Source organism: Citrus clementina, unplaced genomic scaffold (genome assembly GCF_000493195.1).
Source record: "Citrus clementina cultivar Clemenules unplaced genomic scaffold, Citrus_clementina_v1.0 scaffold_8, whole genome shotgun sequence".
NCBI classification, from domain to species: domain Eukaryota; kingdom Viridiplantae; phylum Streptophyta; class Magnoliopsida; order Sapindales; family Rutaceae; genus Citrus; species Citrus x clementina.
The window spans coordinates 6,280,574-6,306,059 of NW_006262022.1; the positions used below are offsets into that span (position 1 = coordinate 6,280,574).

Genomic DNA, 25,486 nt, shown 5'->3' on the forward strand with positions numbered 1-25,486 from the left:
TATTTTTTTCTGTTGTTGGTGGCATGTTGAAGAGTAACATAATTTAGTTTATACAATCTTGCTTGCTATGTATATTTTACGATTATCAAATTAAGAGCGAGCTTTTTTACTATATTAAAATCAGGATAATTTAAAAGAAAAAAAAGAGTAAATTTCACTACATTACATGAAGAAATACACTATATTAAAATTTTTATTTTTTTAATTTTTACTATATTACATGAAGAAATACACCATATTTAAATTTTTATTTTTTACCTTTTAATTTATTTCTTATGTTAATATAATCAGAGATTCTGATTGAAAAATTACTCATCAAAATAAATTGAATCTATTTCATCTAATTATATACCAATTGTGCTGGTTAAAGTTTCGAGTTGTTAACATGTGAACTCAGAACTCAGAAGTCGTATACGACACAGTTACTTAGTTGACTAATCGTATGATGTTGAGTACTCATTTTTATTCAATACAATTTTGTTCAATTTTATATATTTTAAAAATTATGTTTTCTTATATTTGGAAGAGAATTGATTAAAATTGTTAAAAATATTACCGATTACTCATTATTAACTATTACCACTGACACGTACAATAAAATAAATGAAAAAATAGTACTTTCTGAAAAGTCACTGACCATTGGATCTATCTCCTCGGTAAAGAAATCGACGGCACACAGCATACAGTATCTTCACCGTAGCGCGTTTACGTATGCAGGATCTTCTTCTCTGCCATGCATTAATTGCATGTAATGATGATCAAAAGGGTTTATTAATACTTTTATCCCTATTGTTTGCTTAAAATTTTATTAAACCCGAGATCTTAAAGTTCCTACACACAAATCCTATTGCCTTCATTTTTCACACTAATGACATGATTGGTTTGAAAAAATATAAGGAGAGAAGTGGGGAAAAAAATAAGGGAAGAAAAATAAATTCTTTATCCATCTAAACAATAAAAATAAAATTGACTTTTTTTTTTCACTCATTTCTCTCCCCTTCTTTCCTTTCCATTCATTTTCTTTCCTATCATTTCTTCCGACCAAACATAGGCTAAGAGTTCGTTTACCGGATCTTAGGTATCTAGGTTCCTTGACCGTTTAGAAAAATTGTAACAAGATTTTGAAATGTTAATTTCAATCTTACCATGTTTAAATTACCCTTTCAACTCCGATTAATTTTGATTAAAATTACACAAAATAAAAACTAAAAAATAAAAATAAAGTCTCAAAAAATAGATTTCTTCTTATTAGTGTTAGTAATTATACGGAAACATCCACCACCACAACTGCCTATTCATAACCAACACAAACTGCTTTTAAGAATTTTAAATTACCTTAATTTTTTTTAAATAAAAGAAAAAAATAAGAGTGGTTTAAAGATAGTCAATGTATAAAGAGGATAATCTAAAATTGACCCTAACATAAAAAGTTATAAAAATCTACATCCACTCATACTTAAAACGAATTAACAATTAAGAAAATTGTCTATTTATATTCTAGATTTTTGTATAAAGAAATTTTTTTAATGAAAAATCGAATTAGCATCCTCAAGTCAAGACTCAAATTAGTGTCCTTGACGTTCAATCATTCACACCATCAAGACTTGGCAGTTGGGCACTAACAATCATTCAATCATGTGAAGGTTTGTAAGAATGAAAAACCCAAAAACACATAAATGGTAATTGAGTCATTTGATTCATTGCCGACAATTCTTTTCTTTTTATAAAAAAAGAAAAAAAAACTACTTTATCAATATGTAAAATTATAACAAATAAAGGGATCAAATGTTACTTACCCAAATCAGAAAACTGTCATATTTTCCAGCGGGTAGGCGCTTAGCACCATTTATCGGATATCAAATGAGTTCTAAGGCACCTTGTGGCTTGTGCTACGTGCTCTTTAAAGCCTATTTAGGCAAATAAACGGCTGTCAATGATTAGCAAGCAACGTTCCTAACTTTATATTTCTTTTTCATTTTATTTTTGAGATATTAGTAAACAAAGAGAAAAGTTTAAATGATTTTAAGAACTATGGTTACCCTTCAACCCACACAAAAAAAAGTAAGATGTTCAATTTAAATAGCATTAAAAAAATTTAATAATTTGATGTGCTTTATATGTATGCATTTGACTAATATCACGTTAACACAGATATAATTTGAGTGGGATCAAACAAAAATACATTAAAGCTTTTCTATAATGATATTTTTATATAGAAATAATTTTCATATAGTAATAAAAAATTTTGGTTCCAAATTAAGTTAGTTATAAAAAAAAAAAAACTCTACATTATAACAAGTTATCATTTTTCTTCCCTTTTTAAGAATTTACTTCCGCATAATAATAATTATCTATATATAACAAAAATTATGTCTTGGGTTACATTATAGGGTATGTTTAAGATGAAATAAAAAATTTTTCTGAAGTTGTTTGGGGGCTATAAATTACTCTTTAAAGTTGTTATCAAATTATTATATAATATTTATAGAATTTACATTGAGACAAAAATATTAAAGGAAATAAAAATAATTAGACTTTTTTTTTGTCTGAACCACGAGATGGTCCTGAGTGGGTCTCAACTGTGAGAGACACCTTTAAACCCGTACCACAACCCAGACTAATCTTCGCTCGCATCAGGTGTACCCGTAAAAGATAAAGTACTGGCCAAAGTGGTGATTCCATACGAGAGTGAAGCTTGAAGCTCTGACCTCTCTTAAGGAGTGAGAGTGCTGAACAACTCACGCTAACTAACTTTGATTAAAAATATTTAAACTTTTAAAATAACATTACATATCTTTAAAATTACAAACCCACGTGCGCTCGCGCCCGTGTTTAGAAATTATGACAATCTCTTTTATCAATGTATATACATTAGATTTGATATACTTTATTGATTTATTGTTAATATAGTGCGTGCCTTAGCTCTCCTAGTTCCGAGCATATACGAAATCATTTTGCAGTCATCACTAATTAATTTTTTTTAAAAAAAATTATAGAGTATATACGAAATATTAAATTTAATTAATATACAATAGATATAATTTAATTATATATAACTATTAATTATGATTAATACGGTAATTTTTTAAAATAAATATACACGTGGCATATATGTATTAATCAAGTATAGAACTCGCGGACAATCTCTCCTAGTTCTGAGCATTTCTCGCTCTCACTCGAGCTGAATGCGCATTCTCTCTCTCTCATTCAAATACTTTATACAGTATACTTTCTCTCAACACATTTGAACTCTGTGTAACTTGCAGCAGCTCGGATATCGATCAATCATGGCAGAAGAAGAAGCAGCGGAGAAGAATCAGAAGAGTTGTTTGAACCCTGCGGCTCCTGAGTTTTTGCCGGTGGCTAAACAAAACCTAAGAAACACTTGTTTTGTTCATGACTTTAATTACCAAAACTACCCTCCATCTCCATATCTTCAAACGTCTTATTACATGGCGCCGATTCTTCCTCATTATTCGTTTCGAACAAACCACCCTTACTCTTCATCATCACCAACCCAACAACAAGTGGTGCCAGTACAACCCAACAATTTCTTGCTGCCACCGGCTACCGCTCCGCCTCCAGTGTCTGAAGAACCGTCAGCTGCTATTGTAGCTAAGCCACCTGAGGATGAAGCTCAAGCAGTAGTTCAAAAGAGTAGAACTAATGATGATGAAAGAGTAGCTTCTGCAGCAAGGGGAAGAAGGAGAGGGAATTGCAGAAATAGGGTTTCTTGGAGGAGAAGTGATCAGAATCAGAGAGAACGAAGGTTTAAGCAGCAGGTGCAATGGAGGCCTGAGTTTAATGATGGTGACTTCCATCGTCTTACAGCAAATTTGCAGTATACTAAGGCTGTGAATGTGAAGCCTCATCAGCAAAGATATCCTATTTTGCCCGTGAGAAAATATGGGAATAACACTACGGTTATGATCAGAAATATTCCCAATAGATTCACGTATAACCCTTCTATCTCTTTCCTCTTGGGGCCTTTTTGTTCCTTCTTTTTCTTTTTTTTAAAAAATTATTTTTGGGTAACATGCATTGATTTCATGGACAAGCAAACTAATGAGTTTTTGTACTTAAATATTTGATTTTGAGGGTCTTTTTGTTTGGTTTTGATCCCTGGAAACCCTATTCTTTTGTGGGTATTTTAATTCCTTCATTTTGTTTAACCCAAGACTCTTGTTGAAGTTTTGGGTTCAGGGATCAAAACGATTTGGGGATGAACATGCATGTTAGATTCTTTTTTTTGCTAGTTCATTCTTTCATAATTTTCAAGTGGGATTTTGAGTAATGCATATTGTGTACTAATTTTTGTGTGTTTACATTTTTTTACAGTCGTGAAATGCTGATGAATTTCCTCGACGATCACTGCATGGAAGAAAATCAAAAGGCAGTGCTCGAAGGAGAATCCTATCTGTCAGCGTTTGATTTCTTATACTTGCCTATTGATTTTAAGTAAGTTGCTGCCAATACTCGAGATGCGCTTCAATATTATCAATAATTGGAGTCATTAACTCATTTTCATTTAATAGGCATGCTTTTATACTCCCCCTTTTGGACTTTAAGAAAGCTAAAAACTGATTCTTATTTGTGGTTAATCAATTATTGCTACAGAAGCCGAATGAACAAAGGCTATGCATTTGTTAACTTCACTCATCCAACTGCTGTTTGGAAATTTTTCCTTGCTGCACATGACAAGAGCTGGAATGTTTTCCAATCACACAAGATATGTAAAATTGCCTATGCTAGGGTCCAGGTACATACATTTATCATATACGTAGCCCTAATCATTGTCTTGATAAAATAACAAATCTTTTACATGGATTTGATTGAGTTTGATTTCAAAGAAAAAAGTGCTTTTTTATTATTATATAGGGAAAGGAGGAGCTGGTGAAGCACTTTCGGAGTTTTGACTTTCCATGTGATGAATACCTTCCTGTTTGCTTCAGTCCAGCCCGGGATGGCACAAGAAAGAATGTGAAACAAAGCACTGTTGGCAAATGTAGAGGCACTAGCTAGTGTTTGGGAGCCTTCCAAGAACATGCGTCATCAAATCAAACTGTAACTCCGTGTTAAATTTTTGTGGCTTTGACATGACACATGATGATGACGATGGTGGTACATGCTTTGGTTTAATGGCTTGCTTGTTGCTGTCACTTTCATGGCTTGTGGTGGTGGGTTAGTGTTTGATGAAATCTCTTTTTATTCGTTTTAAAAGTTTAGTTAGCGTTATGGGTTTTCTGCGCGATCAGCTTTGAAGAGGGGGTGGGGGACTGAGGGTGGATCTTGCCACCTGGACCATTTGATGGTTGAGGTTGTGGGTTCCACCTCCAGATGGATGGATGTATATAACTGGGGGCCAGTTTCATTGTAAGCGTTCCCTGATCTTTCGCTGGAGAACTTCTGCAGTTGTGTGCTCGTAGTTCTTTTTCAACTGGTTGTGACAGTGTGACTTTTAATGTTAATGTTTTAGTGTAGTAGAATAGCATGCACGTCTAGCAGGCTACCCGCTAATGTTGTGTTTTGTGCCATTTGCTGATTGATTTGGGTAAACTTCTGAAGCTTATTAGTTTGATGTATTTTTCATTTCACGTCTCAATTTGTATGTCTTGCATTGTTGGTTTGTTTTGGAATAAAAGAATGGGGAATTGGGACAAGGTCAATGCAAACCTTATTCTTTTGACATTTTAAGATTTTTTTTCCCTTTTTTTGAACTCAGGTGATACGAGAAATATGGAGACAAGAAATGAAAAATTAGTGTTTTATAACAATTAATAAGTTGAGGAGTGCAATGAAAAATTTACAGGTCATGTCTGCGAATTGAATGCTGTTGAAAGGATTTTTAATGGAGAGTTTGGTGAAATGTTTTATAGGGTCAGATAATGTTACATTATATGTAATGCACTATAACTTATGAGTTGTCATTTATGATAGTTTAATTGTTTCGCATGCTGTAATTATTTTGATTTTAAGTGAGAATTCAAGGATTACTGAATGTTATATATCGTTTAACATAACATGATCCTGATATATCATATAAAGTTATGTTGAAAACGTAATTTTTATTGATTAACTTGTGCTTATTTTCTTGGTGGAATTATCCACTAATTTTCATTTGAGCCAATATATCTTTCAATATATGTATGGGATTTGCCAAAGTATCATTTTACTGCGAAACTTGTATTTCTTATTCTTTTTTTCTCACCTACAAGTATTTTCTTTTTTTTTTCTCAAATGACATAGCCTTTATTGACGTAGACTTAATGTAAGTTTAGACAAATAAAAAAAAAAATTCATTGCACCCAAAAGTAGGGAAAATAACATTAGTTCGGGTGCAGGCTCAGCTAGCTTTTGAAAATTTTTTTTATGACTTTACAAGATAATAGATTTTGTTTATTATTTAAGAAAATACTAGTTGAAATATAAAATTAGGAAAGTATCTCAGTTAACTTTGAAGGATTTCATGTAGTCCGTAGTTTAAATGTGTAATTCTAAATAAAATTATTAACTATTAAAACAATATGAAACTTAAACAAAGTCAAAAGACAATAGATATTAAAATAAAAAAGGGGATATTATTATTTTCTCACCAAATGTATTCACACGTCATATCAATACCACAGTTTGGTAAAACCATCAGTTTACCACCAAACGTTTAAACTGTTAGTATTTTCCGATCATTCTGTTAAAACTCAGTTAATATGTAATAGAAAATTCATAAAAGATCAATTTTACTCCTAGAGTGTAAAAGACGATTTTTCCTTTTAAGAAGGAAGAACAATAAATGATGATTTAATTAAAAAATTCATAAAGGGTAATTTTTGCCCTTTAGAAGGAAGAACAACAAATGATGATTTAATTACAAAATTCATAAAAAGTTAATTACATAGTCTTTTATACTCCAGGGGTAAAATTAACTTTTTATGAATTTTCCGTTACATATTAACTGAGTTTTAATGGAATGGTGGGAAAATACTAACAGTTTAAACGTTTGGTGGTAAACTGATTGTTTTACCAAACCGTAGTACTGACATGAAGTGTCAGAATACCTTTGGTGGGAAAATAATAATATCCCATAAAATAAAAAGATTAAAAGAAAGAGATTTATTTAACTCTTTTTGTTTTTCTAGACTCCTTCCATTCTTTGAATCAAACGAACTTTCTTTATTTGTTTGTTACGGCGATAGTGGAGTAGCCGAATTAGAGCAGTATGGGTGCGTTGGTGCATGAATTTCATCTTAGTTCCTATAAATCAAAAGCAGTTCTCTTCAAGTATATAGTCTTTCAATATTGTAAGTCAAGCCAATTCTAATTTTCAAATATTCCGATTGATCTTTTATTTAGTTTAAAAATTCTTAATTTTATCATGTATTCATGTTTACACTTTGTTTTGCAATTATATCTATACTTTCATTATTATTAAAAGACTTTAAGAACAAATTAATTGATAACTTATTTGTTTAGATTGAAAAAGATGTTTTTGATCTTATTAATAATGAGACTATCTTTCATTATTTTCAACACATAGTATATCCATTGGGGAGTCTTCGATGATGACAATTGTAATAAGTAAATTTATTATCAATGAATACTTTAGTTACGTTATTATATATTACTGTCAAAATTTTTAAAATTATATTATATTTTAAATGAGGTGCTAGTCATGTGGGTGTAATTGCGCACATTATAGAGTAAAACTGTGTGTGGCAAGATCAATTTTTTTATTATTTTATTTTATGAGAAAGTAAAGCTTTCTATTAGATAAACTTTGACAATAACAACATAATTTGAGGTGGAAAATCTTCCAACAATAGAAAAGGATACTCATACTCTAAAGCAACTTTGGGTAGAGAGTGGGCAATAATATTACACAGCCTTGGAACAAAATGAATTGATAACCTGATCTGGTTCTTCAAGCTGGCTTGAATTTCTTTGATTGTCCAGACTGTTTCGGACATGTTGCCCTTCCTGTTCAATGAGAGCTCCACTACTTCCAACGAGTTGGATTCAACAATAAAGGGCACACACTCTGCTTGTTTGGCAACTTGAATCCCATATAACACAGCTTCGCCCTCCATGCCGGCCACATCTCCTTTATAGCCAATGCTCTGAACTGCTGCACCTATGATTTTGCCGCTTGAATCTTTGATCACTACCCCCAAACCAGCTTTCAAGTCTGACATTTGAATAGCAGCATCCACATTTACCTTGAACTAATCTTTTGGAGGATAGGCTTGACAATTTGCCTTGATCATGTTTTTGCCCTGATGGACCCTAATTTTTAGGGCTTTGATCCAAATTATCGGGTCTCGGGTCAGGGTCGGGCTTAAACTGACTCAACTTGACCATATTTGAATTACATTGTGTGTTTTTAATTTAATTACATTGTGTGTTTTTCATGTTGGATTTTGAATTTGATTTGTGTGTGGGGTTGAATTGTTGGATTTTGGAATTGATCTATGTGTGGGGTTGAAATGGTTGTGGAATTGAATTGTGTTTTTTTTTTTAATTTAATCGCATTGTGTGTTTTTAAAAGTTTGATTATGGAATTAAATTTTAAAAAAAATATATTCCTATTAATTAGTTGTTTTGTGAATTATTTTGTGATTAATTGTATTGTATATTTTGCTTTTATCTTGTTAATTAAGATGCATGTATAGAAGAAAATATTAAAATAATATGAATATAAAAAATTAAAAAAAATAGTTTAAAATTAAAATAATATAAAAATTATTTCGATAGGGTCGGGTTGGGACCGACTCGATGTTGGCCCAATTTGAGTCGGATTAACAATAAAATGTTCAAGTTTATTTAGGATCGGGCTTCTTCAAATTTTTTTGAGCCCGACCCGAACTTTTGCCATTCGTATTGGAGGAGGCTTCCAAGTATGCTGACTGTTTATGTGGCAAGTTCAATTTAAGGGTCCTGAATACAGCTCTCTTCAAATGAGAGCTTACCACGCTTGCAATTACGCACCTCATCATGTTTCGTTTTTAATGTGCCCTAGCTTGATCGAAATCTTGGCTACATCCCTGCTGACCTTTGCTACAATCGTTGCAAGCATGGAAGCAGCTGATTTCTTGTGCTTCATGCGCGCTAATCGGCGGTCATCCAAATTCTTGAGCATTCAAATATTCAATCAATCCCGTATTAAGTATTACACACATTATAATCCATGTTATATATTAATATATATTTGTTTGTAATTGAATATATACAGCAGCTGCAAGCCCGCAAGAAAGGAAAAAAAATGTGATGGGGTAATAAGACGTAATAATTAATTATTAATTAAAATGTATAAATTATCACGCTAAACAATCGAATTTATACCGGACTGTCATGTGAAGGCTGAAAAGAGACATAGGTGGCGTTTGTTTTTTAATTTAATGACTTAAAGTGACGTCACTTAATTAATTCAGTTAATTAGAGGTGTTTGTTTTTATAACTTAATGAGACTTTTTAGATAATTTTGACTTAATAAAATAAGTTATTTTTTTGACTTTTTACTTAATAGAGAAATCTGAATTAAGTCAATTACTTGCTAATGTAAAAAATATCCATGTTTTATAATTTATTTTTCATGTCTATCCCAAAACTCACTTATAGATATTTACCCCACATAAAAATATCCATGGTTTTTCTTTCTTATATTATATATGATAAAATTTGAAATTTATGGTATTTTATATATTAAAATTCTAAAATAATTATGTATTCACTTGAATATAGTTTTACTTATAAATGTTAAAATATTATGGTATTTAATATATTATTTATTTGACATTCAAATTTAATAAGGATACAAATGTAAAAGTACATATTTTTAATTTTTTAAGTTGAAAAAAAAAATAACTTAATACTTATTTTTCGAGATTCAGACAAAAAAACAGACATATTATTCAGATTCAGACATTCAGATCTATTCAAAATTCAGACTAATTCAGGTCTATTCAAATTTCAGATAAAAAAATAAACGCCACCATAATGTGGGCTGTTGCGAGAATCGAACTCGCGGCCTCTCGCACCGGAAGCGCGAATCATACCACTAGACCAAACACCCGCAACACTCTTGCTTTATCTTATGGCTATTGCTCTTTTAAATTAAAAAATAAATATTTCTCTCCACGTAGAGTTTGATTTGATCGAGAGCTGTGTCAAAAATCTTGGCCAGCACAGCACCGCTGCACCGACGATGGCGACAACAATGAGTTTCCTGTTGAGACCCCTCTGCATATCCACGGCCTCCGCAATCCTCTCAAAATGCCAACTCCGTAAACCCCACCTCACTTCTATCCCCACTCGTCGGTTCTTCTTCTCTCACAATTTCTCCTCTCTGACTCTCACACCCACAACAGTCACTACTAAAGCCTTCACCCCAACTCTCTCTTCCCCACAACCGCAGGACCAACAAGAAGAGCGAGAACAAGAGCCAGAGACAGTTGTTGAAAATGAGATTCAAGAATCTGAAACTGAAGAAGAACACAAAACAGAGGAGGAAAAGAAGACGGTTGTTGTTGGCAGTGAGGCGGTGGAGGAGGTGAAGTCTCCGTCGCGGTCGCCGTTACCGTTACCGAAGTTGACTGTGAAAGAGAAGAAAGAATTGGCGTCTTATGCCCACAGCTTGGGGAAGAAGCTCAAGTGTCAGCTGGTGGGAAAGAGTGGCGTTACTGATGGCGTTGTGACTTCTTTCATTGAGACTCTTGAGGCCAATGAGCTCCTGAAGGTTAGCTTTTCAATATGTAAAATTTGCTTATTGTCATTATTAAATTTTTAACTTTTTCCCTTATTGTATTATTATTATTATTTTTTTTTTGGTTTTGTGGGAATTAGCTTGGTTCTTGGTTTAGAGAATATAGGTTTGGTAAGTTGAGCTCATGGATTTGTTGTTAAGGTTGTAGAGTAGTGGCTTTGAATATGAATTTGCAGTTGCATAAGTTTGAGCTGTGTGCTGTTGGGTAAAGCTTAAAAGTTTTAGTTAGATATTTTGGTAATCAAGATTAGAATGTATTTCTTCTGTCATCGAATTTGAGTCTTCAAGCTAGTAAAACCGTAAATTGGCCTTTCAGAAGCTAGTCTCATTTTCAATTAATAGAGAACCGATTAGGCTGGTTGAAGCATAGAGTTTTTTAGCCAATATCTGCTTCCATTAATTGCGTGAGATGGGCATTTAATCCATCTTTTTACTTGCAGAACTAAGATCTCCTCTTTACATTGATGTTTGTGCTGCCATGTCAACTTCTGATTCCATTTTATTATCTAAATGTCCTTTACTGAGTTAAAGTGCCCTATGCCATTTTGTTGTACTAGTGAAGAACTGAAGCTGCTTGATGTGTGAGGCTAACAATTGCTGTTGACTTATATCATCTAAATAGATTAAAATTCACCGGACCTGTCCTGGGGAGCTAGAAGACGTGGTGAAGCAATTGGAGGAAGCAACTGGTTCTGTTGTAGTTAGTCAAATTGGTCAGACTGTCATTATATACAGGCCTAGTCTCACGAAAATGAAGTTAGAGGAGAAGAAGCAACAAGCTCGTAGAGTTTATGTGAGAAAAGAATCAAAATTGAAGCCCTTATTGCTGGTAGAGAACAATGAGGAGAAAAACTCCTTCTCAGAGTTCCTTTTGACAAATGTTTGTGTTGCTGAAAATGATTGTTAGTTGCATTGTGATTTCGCTAACTTTATTTTAATGGTTGAATTCAGAAGAAAGCAGAAGTTTCTCGACTTTCTGGACGACGGCGCAGGGGGAGTAGCCGATTCTCATCTCGTGCCTCTGATTAGCTATCCTTGAAACATTGTCAAGGATAGCACTGGTGCTCACATATGGATCTCTTGCTCAACCCGTTAAGGTTTCTGCTTAGTTTCCCAAGTAGCTGTTTCTGTAAATGATCATCCTGGATTGCTGGTGGTGAATTTGAGTTCAAACAAAGATAAGACAAGAGGTAATCTGAGGAGAATTTTGGTTATGGAATGTACTAGGTAGCATGTGGCTGACCCTATGTATAATTTTTTCCTCCAATCTTTAGCTTGTTTGGAGGACACCGATGCAGTTTTGAGGGAGTTCCTTTTGTGGAGATTATGTTCACTTAGATGCAGTTTGCGCTTTACTTGCTTATGAACTGTTAGAAGAATAGTCGGCAACTTGGGCATGATTTTAGTCTGCATTCTTGCTCTCTTTTAGAAAACACGCTCGAGTTTTGTAACAAAATTGAACTTATATGATGTCATTTTGCAGTCTGAATTCCAAAATCTATATATTTGGCTCTTTCGGGGTTCACTAAGGTCGCATATGGTTTAATCATGACTCATAAGATTTTGAGAGCATGAATCCAATAATAAGAAATCTTAAACGTATTCTGAATGCAGAGAAAGGCTTCAGCATCGATCTGAACACTAAGCTTGCTAATTTGTAAAACATTGATGATCACCAAAGGAAAGCATGTTGCACAAATTTTTAATTATTAGAAGCTGTTTTCCTTTCAATTACTCCCTGAGGATTGGGGCAGATAGAAGTGTAGCGTACAATTACAGTAATTGATCCAGCAAGTATGATACACCATGTAAGAATAACATATTACAGCTACACCTAGCTTGTGCGTCTCAAGTCTCATATGAGGCATCAAGAAATTACAATAAAACTATCTTCGGCAACGAGGACACGCATTCATTTATGCAGTAATTCATCTAATTCACAGGCAAAGAATGGAGCTAAGCAGCTTTCAGCTTCTCCAGTTGATGCTTGCTTACATTTTCGGAGAAAAGTATACCAGTCGGAGAAAGAAGGCGTTGGAAGGCGAGGAAAAATCGAGTCTATCAAAAAAGTTCTCATTCAGCTCAGTTGTTGACATTCTGCCGCAACAAAAAGAAAAAAAGAAGTAAAAAAATGCAGAGGGTGAAAGACTTACCCACTGAAATCCTACAAGTACATACCAGCAGCCAGGCAACCCATATCCCTTACCGCTCACAAGCTATACAGAGGAAGATTATTAGTCAATGAGATAATTAAACTACTTCTGGTATACATGCTAGAGGAATGAAGTTGATCTCTACCAGTAGTGCTAGAGCTCCCAATGAAAAACATCCGCTCATAGAGAAACTAACGAATTTTAGATCTCGTCCAGCCTGCATGAAAAACAAATATTCCAAATTAACATACTGATTGATTTCAACTGGAGTGATCCAATTCAGTAGGTTAAAAAAGCAGACATAATCTGAGGATAGCAAGATAAGTATTCTCATGCTTACTAGCAGCGTTCCCTCAAGACTCAGAATGGCTGGTGTCACGATTAAAGCCACAAAGTATGCTACCAGTACTTTGTGCATCTGCATGGGCAAAAGAAAAGTGTATGCAGCAGAGTCGAATTAAAGTTTACAATTTGCCAGATAATGTATTTTCAAATCAGCATTCTATATCAGTTGGATTTCTCACTTATGACGGGCTAGAACAAGTAAATGGTCCAAATTGGTCTGCTTAACAGTGTATTCAGGGTTAAAATAGAGCTTGCTTAGATTATCTAGTGACGGTTCATTCTAACAAGGACTTTAGATTTGACCTTGTGTTATATATATATATATATAAGCTGCAGTGATTGCATGAAATTGAATGCTACTCATGACAGACTAGTTCAAGTTTCTAAAACTCAGTAAACCATATTGCTACTCGTAATTTGCAGTACTAAATGAATAAATAGGGAACAGAAATGCCTTTACAAGTACAAAAAGCAAGAACTAACCTCTTGTACGATCACCTTATCAGGCGTAAAAATGTTGGGAAACAACCAAGGAACAGATGTTCCAACAATCGCTAACAATACTCCAAGTATAGCACCAATGATTACAAGTGACTTTAGCAGCATCCGTGCCTGTTAGACATCATAAATATTATTGAAGGTTGAACAAACAACAATTCAAGTAAAAACAAGTTTTGCAACAGAAATTATCTACCGAATATTTTATCAACACTCTCTAATCTCTATAAGCAGAGTTAAAGGTGTCAAATTTAACATGTGATGTATATACTCATTGTAGTATGAATGAAAACTCATTCCTAGTTTTCAAAAGTAAAAGACCGGCATGAACAAAATGTAAAGAAAAGATTGCCCTGTTGTTAATAAAAATGAGAACTACTAACTTTTGCCAAATTTCGATTCATCCCATATAAGAACTCAGGCATAAACGATTGCGCTGTTTGAGCTAGAGGCTCACCCCATACAGTACACATCATGAGAGTTTGAATCATGACCTGAGTGAATCATAAGTTGTTAAAATGAATAAACACAACTTCTCGCACTAAAGGAGCAAAAGAAGAAGTCAAACTGACCTGATGAGCAGCCAAGGTGATTGTTCCCATCGATGTAGCAAAATATGTAAGGAGAGTGAAGAAAGCTACCTAAGATACCAAAAGGCCTCAGATGCACAGAAATTATTGATTGTAAACAAATAGAAGGTCCGAGATGAGGTAAAATGTTCTAAACCTTCGACATCATCATCACAAACACTGGAGCAGCAAGCTCAAATATTGCTAGAAGTTCATTGGGTAACGGAATGGATATCGCAAATGCATTATATCCTTTCTGGTTTAGATTAATAATCATCATATAAGCTGCAATCACCTGGGATGCATTCTGGTCAGTGGTGATACCCAAAAAAAAAAAAGGGCAAAGATAAAATAAAAGATAGTTTACCTTGAATAAAATCCAATCACGTGGGACTAACAATAAAAATTGATTATTAAGCTTACTTGTGATGCCATTGTTGCCCACGCCGCACCAGCTATACCATAGCCTAAAAAGCGGCAAAGAACTATATCACCAATGCCATTTACAGCACTGGCAACCACCAAGGCCTTTAAAGGTCCCCAGGAATCTTTCATGCCAAGACTATGAATCATAAAGATAAAAAAAAAAAAGAATTTAAAGTCAGCATGGAGAAGTTTATCTGGCTTAGGCGAACATTGTAGAAAAATGCATTTGTAGAACCAGAATGACACAGAAAACTGAACAGATTAGTTTGATCTTAGAGAGCCTTTTAGTATTTGCATCAGTAAGTGGCCAATGAAAACAACCAGAACGAAGTGCCGCTAGAAAAGTCAATTAATTATAAACGGGAAGTGACAAAATCTTTTTACCTTGCACTTTGAGCAACCCAGCCTGTAAGAACAGCAGGCCATGCTAAGCCTCGTATCTACTGACGGAAAAAATTTTGTTCTGTTAAATGTCTTAGAAAGAAATCTAAGCAGGGGAGAATGTCAAAAATTGAAATGGGTAAGAAAGAATAATTTCAGTAAGTAGGCCAAGGAAGAAACTAAAGAAAAGGATATCTCACAATCCAAAAATACACGTTGATAACTGATGGAGGCAAGATTTCATGGAGAATTGCATTCATTAAGATATATTCTTACATATTAAAAGAATACTAAACAAGCTTTAACAGAGAAAAACAAGTGTCGAAGGTTATTGAAAAGAAAATAAACCTGAACATATTTGTTTGCTGCTGGTAGAATATGAACATTCTTGGACCCAGTAAAAGCTGAAAAAAAGCAAGAATAGTGAATTTGTGAGGTGCTAGATGGCCCTGTCCTTGCATATTCTAATTATTTAAAATCTGGGGATGAAAAATTATGAAACATAATTTAAGTACAATTAAGTGGAGGGAAAAAAGGAAAAAAAAATACCAAATAGTGCCTGCATTCCAAAAAATTTTGTAAATATAAGCATCGAGAAGCCACAAGCCAATCCAACAAAGAGCAAGACAGAAATTTGATGTTGCACTTCATTTTTATCCTGCAAAAAAAATACTGCAATGTCAAACTATGCAATATAAAAGGTCAATCATAAAATGGTATTATCGCTGCAGAAAACATAAAATAGAAGATGGATGGTTTCTACACAAAAATAGAAAATGAAAAAGGCAAGAATGGTGCAGTATATAATGTTAGTATAACTAATGAAAGTAATTCATGCCATGTTGACATTCCCTAAATTATGCCGAAAGTAATTCATAGTCCCTAAGCAAAGCATGCATATCAATAATTTCCTCGAGTTGTAATGCCATTTATTGAACATCTGATATTAGTTCGGGAAAAAAAAACAACTGCATTTACTGTCAAAATAACACTTGATAATAGTGATGCACAAGCACAAAAAACTCTGAGATATTTGAAAACTAACCTGTTTGGTAAGCGATGTGGCAACCAAATTTGAAGTTGCAATAGAGAGGAACATAAATATATAGCTCATGTTGTCACATAAAACAGTTCCAGGGCCTGCAACAAAAGCACAATCAAGACAAATCCACAGTCACTAGAATACCAACAAAAGACGGGAAAATGAAAAGGAAAAAATTGTTCCAATTTCAAGCAGAGAAATTATTAGCTTCACGCAGTTGCATTTTATGACAATTGACAAAACAACAATCATAAATTTAGAATTAAAAAGAATACTTCTCTTGTTTTACGTTTTCCCAGCAACCGAACAGAAAATGACGATCAAGAAAGATCTTGAAGACGTACCTAAAGCAGCAAGCTCAAGAGAGCTTCCTTGACCAATAACAGCAGTGTCAATGAGACTCATCAATGGCCCACAAATCCAAAGCCCCGTGGCTGGTCCTGTAAACTTCATAATCTCTTTTATTTGATTCCATATACTCTGATCAGCCAATCCCTCTGTCTTTACCTCCACTGCTTTCTCTTCTTCTTTTTCTTCTGATAAAGAAACTGAAGTATTGCTAATGTCGTTTTCACTTGCAAATTCTTGGCTTGAGCTGATGCAAGTAGTTATAAATCTTTTCCGATGATCTTTTGGTGCAAAAACGCATAGTCCTGAGGGTAAAAGAGAGCTGTGCCATTGGAGGGTAGTTGAAATGAGAAATGTTTTGCTGCAAGAGGTTAAAGATTGAGAGAGCAGTTTCAGCCTGGAATTTGGAGAAGAAACAAAGTGGTTAGCAAAAGTTTTGACTTGCATTTTTTTCAGAAAGTTGAAAAGGGAGTGAATCAAGAAAGATAAAAAAAGGAACTTAAGCTAAAACTAAGAACAAAAGTTGGAAAAGATAAGAAAGAGTGGCTTTTATAACTTAGGAAGCAGAAGTTTTTTGAATCGTGAGTAAGAATTGGAACAAGGTGTCCCACATTAAAGGATTGCCTGCTAACTGCTAAGATTAGATTTTAGAATAGGTCTGTAATCTACTATATTTCAGGTCATAAATTTTACATTTCACCTTATAACACTTTTGTTGTAATAGAATTGACTTTATAATAAACAAACTCATCAAGAACGAATGGTAATGAATCTCAAACTTGTCACTCTTCATCTCTGCTTCCCTTTTGGAGTTCTTGTTTTGTCAAATGCCCATCATATACATGAATCTCTCTCTGTCCTCGTAATTATGCATTGTGAGCTGGACTTTAATATGTGGTTGTGTTTCAAAAAAAAGGATAGGCTGTTTTATTGAACTGGGAGAACTGAAGTTAAACACGTTATGATATGTACTTGTGGCGTAGATGTAAAGACAGTGTTGCATGCGTGAATATGACTGCTGTCTTGTGTCTCCATTTCTGTTCATTTTAAGGAAATTACGCTTATTATTACTGGCTTAGATTTCCAGGATTTCCTAGCTCCCTGTTATTATACTATATTGTAAGAATCGAGTACAATTACTACAATTGATAAGTGTTGCTGCTCGCTGGCTGTGAAGAAAAAAATAGATTGAGGCTGCATGCCATTAACACGCTTAGCCACATTACATGATCTTTGATTCATTCAGTAGGTAGTTCTAAGCAGCTTTCAGCTTTTCCATTTTATACCGGTTCAAGTCTTCGGAGTAAAGTGTACCATCAGGAGAAAGAAGGCGCCAGAGTGAAAGGAGAAAGCGAGCCTGAAAAATTTGGATTTATCAAATGAAATGAGTCTAAATGCAAGTTGCTCGAATATCGGAGGGCTGGAGATCTTAGTCATACCGATTGAAAGCATACGAGAGCAAACCAGCAGCCTGGCAAACCGTATCCTCTACTAGCAAACTAGTGACAAGGAAAACAGGAGAGTGCTAATCAGTGATTAGTAATCATGGAAGGGAAATCCCAATTAACATTGAGAATGAGTAGAAGAAAATTAAAGGTTAGATATTTACCAACAATACAAGGGCACCCAATAAAAAGCATCCGCTCATTGAAATGCTAAAAAATTTAACATCTCGTCCAGCCTGTGAAACAAAGTAGATATTGCTCAGATTGTTACATTAGTACTCCAGTGTGAAGACTGATAATATTACCAAACTAGGCATATCAAACTAGGGCTATGCCCGCCAATGTGCCATATTTGTTTGTATAATTTTGGAACTGCTCTTTTTCCTTGTTTGGTTTGGGTGAAGGGACAAGATCCTGTTGTTGAGGAATGAGGAATATTATATATCTCACTCAGCAAGACAGAAGGAGAAATGTAGACCAACAGAATTACACTGTAATCTCCCACTTACGTGGCAAACTTATTTTAAGTGAAACTCAGCAAAGAAGTAGCCAACTCATCGCCACCTTGAAAGCAACTAAGATGTCAAGGGAAATGGAAGGATTTTTCAGTTCTGTTCTTGCCAAAAGGAAGCAAGGGGCGCGTCAAAAAGACTAACAAAATCAAATGCTATCTCACTCACCTTCCTTCTAACAGACATGATGTGTAATCTTCTGTTAGCAGCATTTGTCTCTTCTGCTTTATCCGTAAAAATCAATCAAAATTCTACTATGTTTACCAAGGAGGAGATAGTATAAGTCCATTAGAGAGGATTCTACAAACAGCCAGTTTAAGCAAACTCTATAACGTGTTTGATCAATTTCTAGTTTGAAAAACAGGCATAAGACATACCAGCAATGTCCCTTCTAGGCTATGAGTGCTGGGTGACACAACTATCGCAAGGATGTATGGTATTAGCACTTTGTGCATCTGCATGGATAGAAGTATTATATCAAACAACCAGACACAGAAACTTTTGCCATAAACATAATTCTACGGAGATAGTTATCACTATCATGAAGAATTGACAGTTTACAGAATTTATTTCCTCCTTTTGACTCAGATCTCACAGAAGATGAATAATATGCATGACGATAAACCATTAAAAATAAAATAAAATAAATAATAATAATAATAATAAAAGGAGCTGAATAACTGTCCAGAAATTATCATATCAGAGAGAAAATGCCATGACAAAAACAGTCATCTTGTTTCAATTTCTTGGATTTATCTGTCACATGTTACATTTTTTAACACTGGGGAAGGGATTATTGAAAATTATCTCGAATCAACTTAATGGTTTTGATACCAAGTGATCTTAGAATTTAAATAGAGCTGATGTAGATCAGAATGTTGAAGTACCATTTTCAATGTGTAGCTCCAATTAACTAGAATTGCACTATTTACAGCATATGATACAACTCTTGATTGTTCCCTTGCTCATGATTCCATACAAATTATAATAAACAGTAAGAAGAAGGTGAAAAAAGAAGTCCAGATTATTTAATTCAATAAGAACTCACCTCCTGTATGACACTCTTGTCAGATGTAAAGATATTAGGGAAAAACCAAGGAACAGATGCTCCAATGGTCCCTAATACCAATCCAAGCGTGGATCCAATGAGAAGAAGTGACTTCAGCAGCATTCTTGCCTGTTTGAAATGATAAGCCTTTCAGAATATGTTGAGCCAGAGGGGAAATTTTTTTTTCAGACACCACAACTAAGAACTATAGAGGGAAGTGGTGATTCCACAACATTTATGTCACCAGAAACACATGAAGACTATTTGGATGTCACATGACTTTAGCTGCAGCCAACGTAATCTAGGTGAGAAATAAGATAAAGCTGGCATAAAGTGAGGTGAACGTAACTGACCTTTACCAAACTTCGATTGACACCATATATCAACTCAGGCATAAATGATTGTGCAGTCTGAGAAAGAGGCTCACCGCATACAGAGCACATGCCGTATGTTTGAATCATAACCTACAGAGATCAGTTATTTTAATCAAGCATCCATTATGACAATATAAAGCTGAAGCAAAGAGATACTGACTGATCTAACCTGATGAGCGGCCACTGTATTTGTGCCCATAGAGGTAGCAAAATATATAATGAGCGAGTAGAAAGCCACCTAGAAAAAGATTGAAATACCTCAGATTTAAGGTGACATAATCATATGGTACCAGACATGACAACAAAGTGAAGTTATGTGTCACCTTTGCTATCATAGTTATAAAAACTGGACCAGCAAGTCCGAGTATTGTGGCAAGTTCATTGGTGGATGGAACAGAGAAAGAAAAGGCATTGTATCCTTTGTTATTCAGAGACTGAATCATCATATAAGCCGAAACAACCTAAAATATATAGTGTTAAGTAGTGACACAGAAAGGAAATCTAAAAGGAAAAAGTGAATGATCATTCAAACACTCAAGAGTTTATTGTGAAAACATAAGATAAAAAGATGAAACCATATCTCATTGATATCAAAATGCTAATTTTTCATACTTGTGACACCATTGTCGCCCATGCTGCCCCAGCAATGCCATAGCCCAAAAAGCTACAAAGGGCTACATCACCGATACCATTTATGGCACTGGCAACCGCCAAAGCTTTTAGAGGTCCCAGAGAATCTTTCATGCCGAGACTGAAATGACAGAATGTTAAAAGAGACAACCAATAAAGTAAAGTTACTTGCAGTTTTGATAAATTCAACATAGGAGGACATAATTGAAAATAAAGATGTTCTTATCAATAAATGGAAAAAAGAAAGAAAAAGAAGGGCAATTTTCAGTATTTCGGAGCCATAAAATTCGTTCCTCTTTATTGACTGGTTCGGGTGCAGCAGTACCTCTTTCAAGACAAACAATCTTACGTAAGATAATATTTAACCAAGTTGCACTTTTAATTGAAGGTCGCCAATGACAACTCATCATAAGGGAGCCTAGGTAATAAAGCACTAATTTTATTAACACAGGTGAAACAGGTTTCTCCCTGCTCAGACAAATTCCCTGTGGAGAAAACTTATATGTAGCACCATATAGAGGTGGCAAACTGTCAAAGTCACAGTTCTAACAGCTAATAAATATGTGTCCAGAAAGGCAAAAAGACTAGGATGGTGCCAGTGTATTCAGTAGATAGCTTGTGGAAAGAAATTTTGGTTTTCTTCACCTTGCACTTTGAGCAACCAATCCAACTAGAACTGCTGGCCATGCAAAGCTTCGAATCTACCAAAGAAAAAGTTTCTGTTAAATTACAAAGCCAATCAAACAAAAAAACCAAGGCAAAGTGTCATTCAACTGGTATTCATGTGATAAGCCAACTAAAACAGTGTGGAACAGCAGTCAAGTAATAATATAATTTGGGAAACAGAAATTATACGAATAACATTTGAGTCATGCCACATAAACTGATTGACATAGTACATGTATAAGCATATACTTGTAAGACAATGCTTAGAGTTTTACCTGCATGTGACAGGTACAAGTAATGAAATAGAAAATTAAACATTCTTCTTTTGCATCAGGAATGAAATAGTGTCACCAACTGGTTAACTACTGCTCTCAGGATTTACAACTAAGGATCATTCTCAAGCAGATATGATTTCCGTTAAGGAAGAAGGTGCAATCATAATAGTTTTTTGTATTCTAATAAGGGAGGAAAAAAACAATTAATGAACACTGAACGACCAGCAAAACTGTCCCCTGGAAAAGGGAAACACGAAGATTCAGGAGAAAGAACATCAACCTGAACATATGTATTTGCTGCCGGTACCAAGTGCACATTCCTTGGCCCAGTAAAAGCTGAAAATATATAGAGAATTCATCATTTAATGCATGTCCACAGGAATTATTTTTCTGCTATTAAATATTAATTGTTTCTATCCTTATGTAGTTAATGCACAATACAACTGATCAAGAACAATAATCAAGCACTCATTATCTCCACATTATTGAATTGATTAAAATCTTTACCAGTCTTTATTACCAGTTAGTGCCCATGATCCAAAGAATCTTGTAAACAAAAGCATCAAGAAGCCACAAGCCAACCCAACAAAGAGCAAGACTGATATTTGATGCTGCACTTCATTTTTATCCTGCAACAGCAGTATCTAGTTAAGAAGTACAGCCTAAAATGAAGAGGAAATTGAACAATCCAACCACCTGATATTCCATAATTTTTTTGTTGGAAGTGGGTGTGTTATTATTTATGGATGAGCGAGAGTCATAGATGCAGTATGGGTAGTATGAGACCTGATAACGTAATGTACGTTGTAATAGACATAAAATTACAAACTATCCAATATATTTGGAAAGATTTAAGAGATTAAATGATGATCTTATAAGTCCTATTTGGAAATTTCCATGAAATATTATGTATTTACTTTTTATTCTCTCCCTATCAGTAAGATTTATTGGACAAAAAATGATGCAGAAGAGGTGACCATGAGATGATGCACAGACAACATTGAAAGAATAAAGGCACGATGCATGGCCAAAATCATCATGTCATTCATGCTTAGTTTGCAGTACCAACTGCAGAATGTATCAGTGAGCATTCCATTGAAACCAGAGGAGCAAGCACATCCGAAATGGGAAGTCAACATTGGTTAAGAAGATTACAAAGCAGTGCCTTCTTAAATGTATGTCCACCATGCTTGAACCAACTCTACCCTATAAGCAATGATACTGTAGGACTGCTAAAGAAACTCACCTGCCTGGCAAGGGAAGTCGCAACCATGTTCGAAGTTGCAATTGAAAGGAACATGAACACGTAAGTCAAATAATCGCACATAACTGTTCCTGGCCCTGCTCATCCATACTCACAATCATCATATTAATCCATCACTAACCTAAGAAAGGCAATTATAAAGACCCCGCTACACAGATTTTGAAAAAAATAACTAAAGCATCACAGTCAATAATGGTTTTGTGTACTGCATATTAACTAAAGTCATGTGTCTGTCTTAAATAAAGAAAACTTAAAATCAATTACAAAAAATTGAATCTTTCCTTTCCAACACGTTTTCAGGAACCCATAGAAGCACCTACGGCAGCAAGCTCACAGATGTTTGTAAAAGAAATACCTAGAGCAGCAAGCTCGACGGAGCTTCCTTGACCAATAACAGCAGTATCAATGAGACTCATCAATGGCCCACAGAGCCAAAGCCCTGTGGCGGGTCCTGTAAACATCACAATCTCCTTCATTTGACTCCATATACTCTGCTTCTCCAATCCTCCCCTCTTCACCTCCATTTCTACCTCCTCCTCCTCCTCTTCCTTTTCTTCTTCATTCTTAGATAAAGAAATTGAATTGTCACAATTTTCATCAAAAATCAGTTCTTTCCCAGGACTAATGCAGCTAGTTTTAACTCCTCTGTGAAGGATATTTGTTGTAAAAAAACGTAAACTTGGTGGTGAAAATGAGCTCTGAAAGCGAGCGAGAGCTGGAGTCTTGTTCAAGATAATCAAAGATGGAGAGCATCCCTGCAATGGGTGAATTAGGGTTTTGATTTGCATTTTTTCTTGAATTTTTAAGTGTTTTTTTTTTTTCACTTTTTTTAGTACAAAACCAAAACTTGAAAGAGGGAAGGATTCCTGTCTTACATGCACGCAAGAAACATCTTCACACATAAATAATATATAAATCCCACATATATACTATTCATGTGAGGGATGTATCTTAGGTAAGATAGAGATTGCCACGAGGGAAACATTGATGCTGTCTTGTTGGTTACGTGAAAGTGGCTGGTGGCGACAAAAGTCAGAAATAGGGATTGTAATGGGCACCTCCCGCAGCGGGTTTGTCATTACCAAACTCAAGCTCGCACAAAATTTAAATTATTAAATCCACTTGCAACCTGCAATGGATTTTAATTTTTTAAAAAAAACCTACCCGTAGCGGATTTTAACAATTACCAAATCTGCAATAGTATCCGGCGGATTTTTTGCGGGTTTTCGTATTTAAAATCACAAATATTTAATATATAAATTTATAATAATAACCTCAAATTCCATATAACATATTCAATTTTATATTTAAACAATGTAAATGAAAAATTAAAATTTACACATCAATTCAACACAAATTCTCAACTTTAAGTATAAATTATACAAATCTATTTAAAAAACACAAACTAATATCTAAAAATAATAATTACATTTCATATTATCATTTAAAACAAGATCAAAGAGAATATATTTATTTTATTCACCACCATAAGCACCCATCTAACACAATGCCTATAATAATAATTAAGATTAATATTTTCAAATACTAATTCGAAGGGAAATGCCTTTAGTTTTCTTTAGGTTATAACTTTAGAATAAGAGATGAGCCATATACACACATACACAACTTTGAGCCTTTGGCTATTTAGTAATTTGATTAATTACATTATTTTCTTTATATATTTTTATATTTAAATTAAATTAAAAATATTTGAAAAAAATTATTGCGGGTTTGGTGGATATCCATGCGGGTATCCATCGGGTATAAGGTTAATACCAAACTCACCCGCATCCATGTGCGGGTTTTAATTTATAATACTAAACCCGCCCGCAACGGATAAAATTACCCGCAACGGGCGGGTTTTGGCAGGTGGGTTTGGGCGGATTTGCGGGTACAATTGACATCCTTAGTCAGAAACCTACATCACTAATTTATCTGATATAACGTCTTCAAAACCCTTTCTTCAAAACTGAAGTGTTTTGAGCCGTTGGATGTGCATGCTTTTGCTGAATTTGAAGACTAACAGTCTAAAATTTATGTGTTATTTTAAATAAAAAATTCAAGTTAAAATGATATATTCTTAAAAAAAAAAAGAAATCAATCCATCAGAGTATAGAATTAATTTATTATCTGATTATGAGTAGTTCCAAATTTTCATATCCTTTATCTTTATTTTATATTAAATATAATAATTCTCTAATGCATACAGATTCAACACTTTACAATGTTATAAAGAGCTTTTTTTTTTAGTGTTATTAAGCCTTCACATATTACCTTCATAGTGCTGGAAAAGCATGAGTCCGCAGGAGGTTTACACCGTGAGGAGGACTCTTACTTAAGAATCATTTAATTTCTTGAAACTAAAATTATTGCTTAAACGGGTTTTTTTTCATGCTGATTTTCCTGCAATGAAATTAGAATCCGTGTTTTGGGGTGGGGGTTGAAGCCAAGATATATGGTGGTGTATTGTTGGAAGTAACTAGAAAGCACTTTTTGGACAGAAGCCAAAAGCAGGGAGCTGGGGTGAGTGAGTGCGTTTTCAATTTGATTGCTGAAGACGTGTTCATTCAATCTGAACTAATTTTGTGACAAATGAGTGAAAATGAAACCAAGTTGATGCTTCTAAGAAACTTGTGACTCACAGCAGCTGCAAGTGTTCTGCTTGGAGGCAATGAGATTGACAGAAACAGCCAGCTGCAGATTGCTATGTCCGTCCATTAATTGGCTTTTTTCTTTTTTCTTTTTTGGGCTTTCTAT

The 25,486-nt window shown here is 34.3% G+C and overlaps 4 protein-coding genes and 1 non-coding gene across 18 annotated transcripts; 2 read left to right on the top strand and 3 right to left on the bottom strand.

Annotated features, from left to right (window-relative positions):
* The first annotated feature begins 3,287 nt into the window (after positions 1-3,287).
* LOC112096291 lies at positions 3,288-5,022 on the top strand. The gene is made up of 4 exons (XM_024179721.1): positions 3,288-3,955; positions 4,339-4,458; positions 4,618-4,759; positions 4,879-5,022. Exons 1-4 carry the CDS (start codon positions 3,288-3,290, stop codon positions 5,020-5,022), a joined length of 1,074 nt encoding a protein of 357 aa, XP_024035489.1.
* A 4,969-nt stretch (positions 5,023-9,991) lies between these two features.
* Positions 9,992-10,063, bottom strand: TRNAR-CCG. The gene has a single exon. It is a non-coding gene; the product is annotated as a tRNA-Arg (tRNA).
* A 49-nt stretch (positions 10,064-10,112) lies between these two features.
* On the top strand, positions 10,113-12,278 carry LOC18033681. 4 transcript variants are annotated; one of them, XM_024179130.1, is made up of 3 exons: positions 10,113-10,726; positions 11,376-11,582; positions 11,705-12,278. In XM_024179130.1, the coding sequence occupies exons 1-3, from the start codon at positions 10,196-10,198 to the stop codon at positions 11,780-11,782; spliced, it is 816 nt and encodes a 271-aa protein (XP_024034898.1). In that variant the 5' UTR covers positions 10,113-10,195; the 3' UTR covers positions 11,783-12,278. The 4 variants fall into 4 exon arrangements, with proteins under 4 accessions (XP_024034898.1, XP_024034899.1, XP_024034900.1 ...); XM_024179131.1 differs by having other exon boundaries at positions 11,708-12,278; XM_024179132.1 differs by having other exon boundaries at positions 11,376-11,546.
* A 181-nt stretch (positions 12,279-12,459) lies between these two features.
* Positions 12,460-17,209, bottom strand: LOC18034886 (protein DETOXIFICATION 46, chloroplastic). Of its 2 annotated transcripts, none has more exons than XM_024177919.1 (14): positions 16,512-17,209; positions 16,171-16,265; positions 15,675-15,783; positions 15,474-15,529; positions 15,129-15,184; positions 14,742-14,880; positions 14,476-14,625; positions 14,322-14,390; positions 14,133-14,243; positions 13,735-13,863; positions 13,247-13,324; positions 13,052-13,123; positions 12,907-12,969; positions 12,460-12,811 (listed from the first exon to the last, which is right to left on the bottom strand). In XM_024177919.1, the coding sequence occupies exons 1-14, from the start codon at positions 16,960-16,962 to the stop codon at positions 12,710-12,712; spliced, it is 1,680 nt and encodes a 559-aa protein (XP_024033687.1). In that variant the 5' UTR covers positions 16,963-17,209; the 3' UTR covers positions 12,460-12,709. The 2 variants fall into 2 exon arrangements, with proteins under 2 accessions (XP_024033687.1, XP_006423439.1); XM_006423376.2 differs by having other exon boundaries at positions 12,710-12,811; positions 14,476-14,613.
* Positions 16,824-23,641, bottom strand: LOC18033759 (protein DETOXIFICATION 46, chloroplastic). Of its 10 annotated transcripts, XM_024177892.1 has the most exons (15): positions 23,085-23,640; positions 22,712-22,806; positions 21,986-22,094; positions 21,746-21,801; positions 21,170-21,225; positions 20,507-20,645; positions 20,218-20,355; positions 20,064-20,132; positions 19,874-19,984; positions 19,521-19,649; positions 18,850-18,927; positions 18,125-18,196; positions 17,955-18,014; positions 17,742-17,872; positions 16,824-16,912 (listed from the first exon to the last, which is right to left on the bottom strand). In XM_024177892.1, the coding sequence occupies exons 1-14, from the start codon at positions 23,629-23,631 to the stop codon at positions 17,771-17,773; spliced, it is 1,761 nt and encodes a 586-aa protein (XP_024033660.1). In that variant the 5' UTR covers positions 23,632-23,640; the 3' UTR covers positions 16,824-16,912; positions 17,742-17,770. The 10 variants fall into 10 exon arrangements, 7 of the variants coding, with proteins under 7 accessions (XP_024033660.1, XP_006423440.2, XP_024033681.1 ...); XM_006423377.2 differs by lacking the exon at positions 16,824-16,912 and having other exon boundaries at positions 17,303-17,872; XM_024177899.1 differs by lacking the exons at positions 16,824-16,912; positions 17,742-17,872 and adding an exon at positions 18,641-18,693 and having other exon boundaries at positions 23,085-23,641.
* Between the last annotated feature and the right edge of the window lie 1,845 nt (positions 23,642-25,486).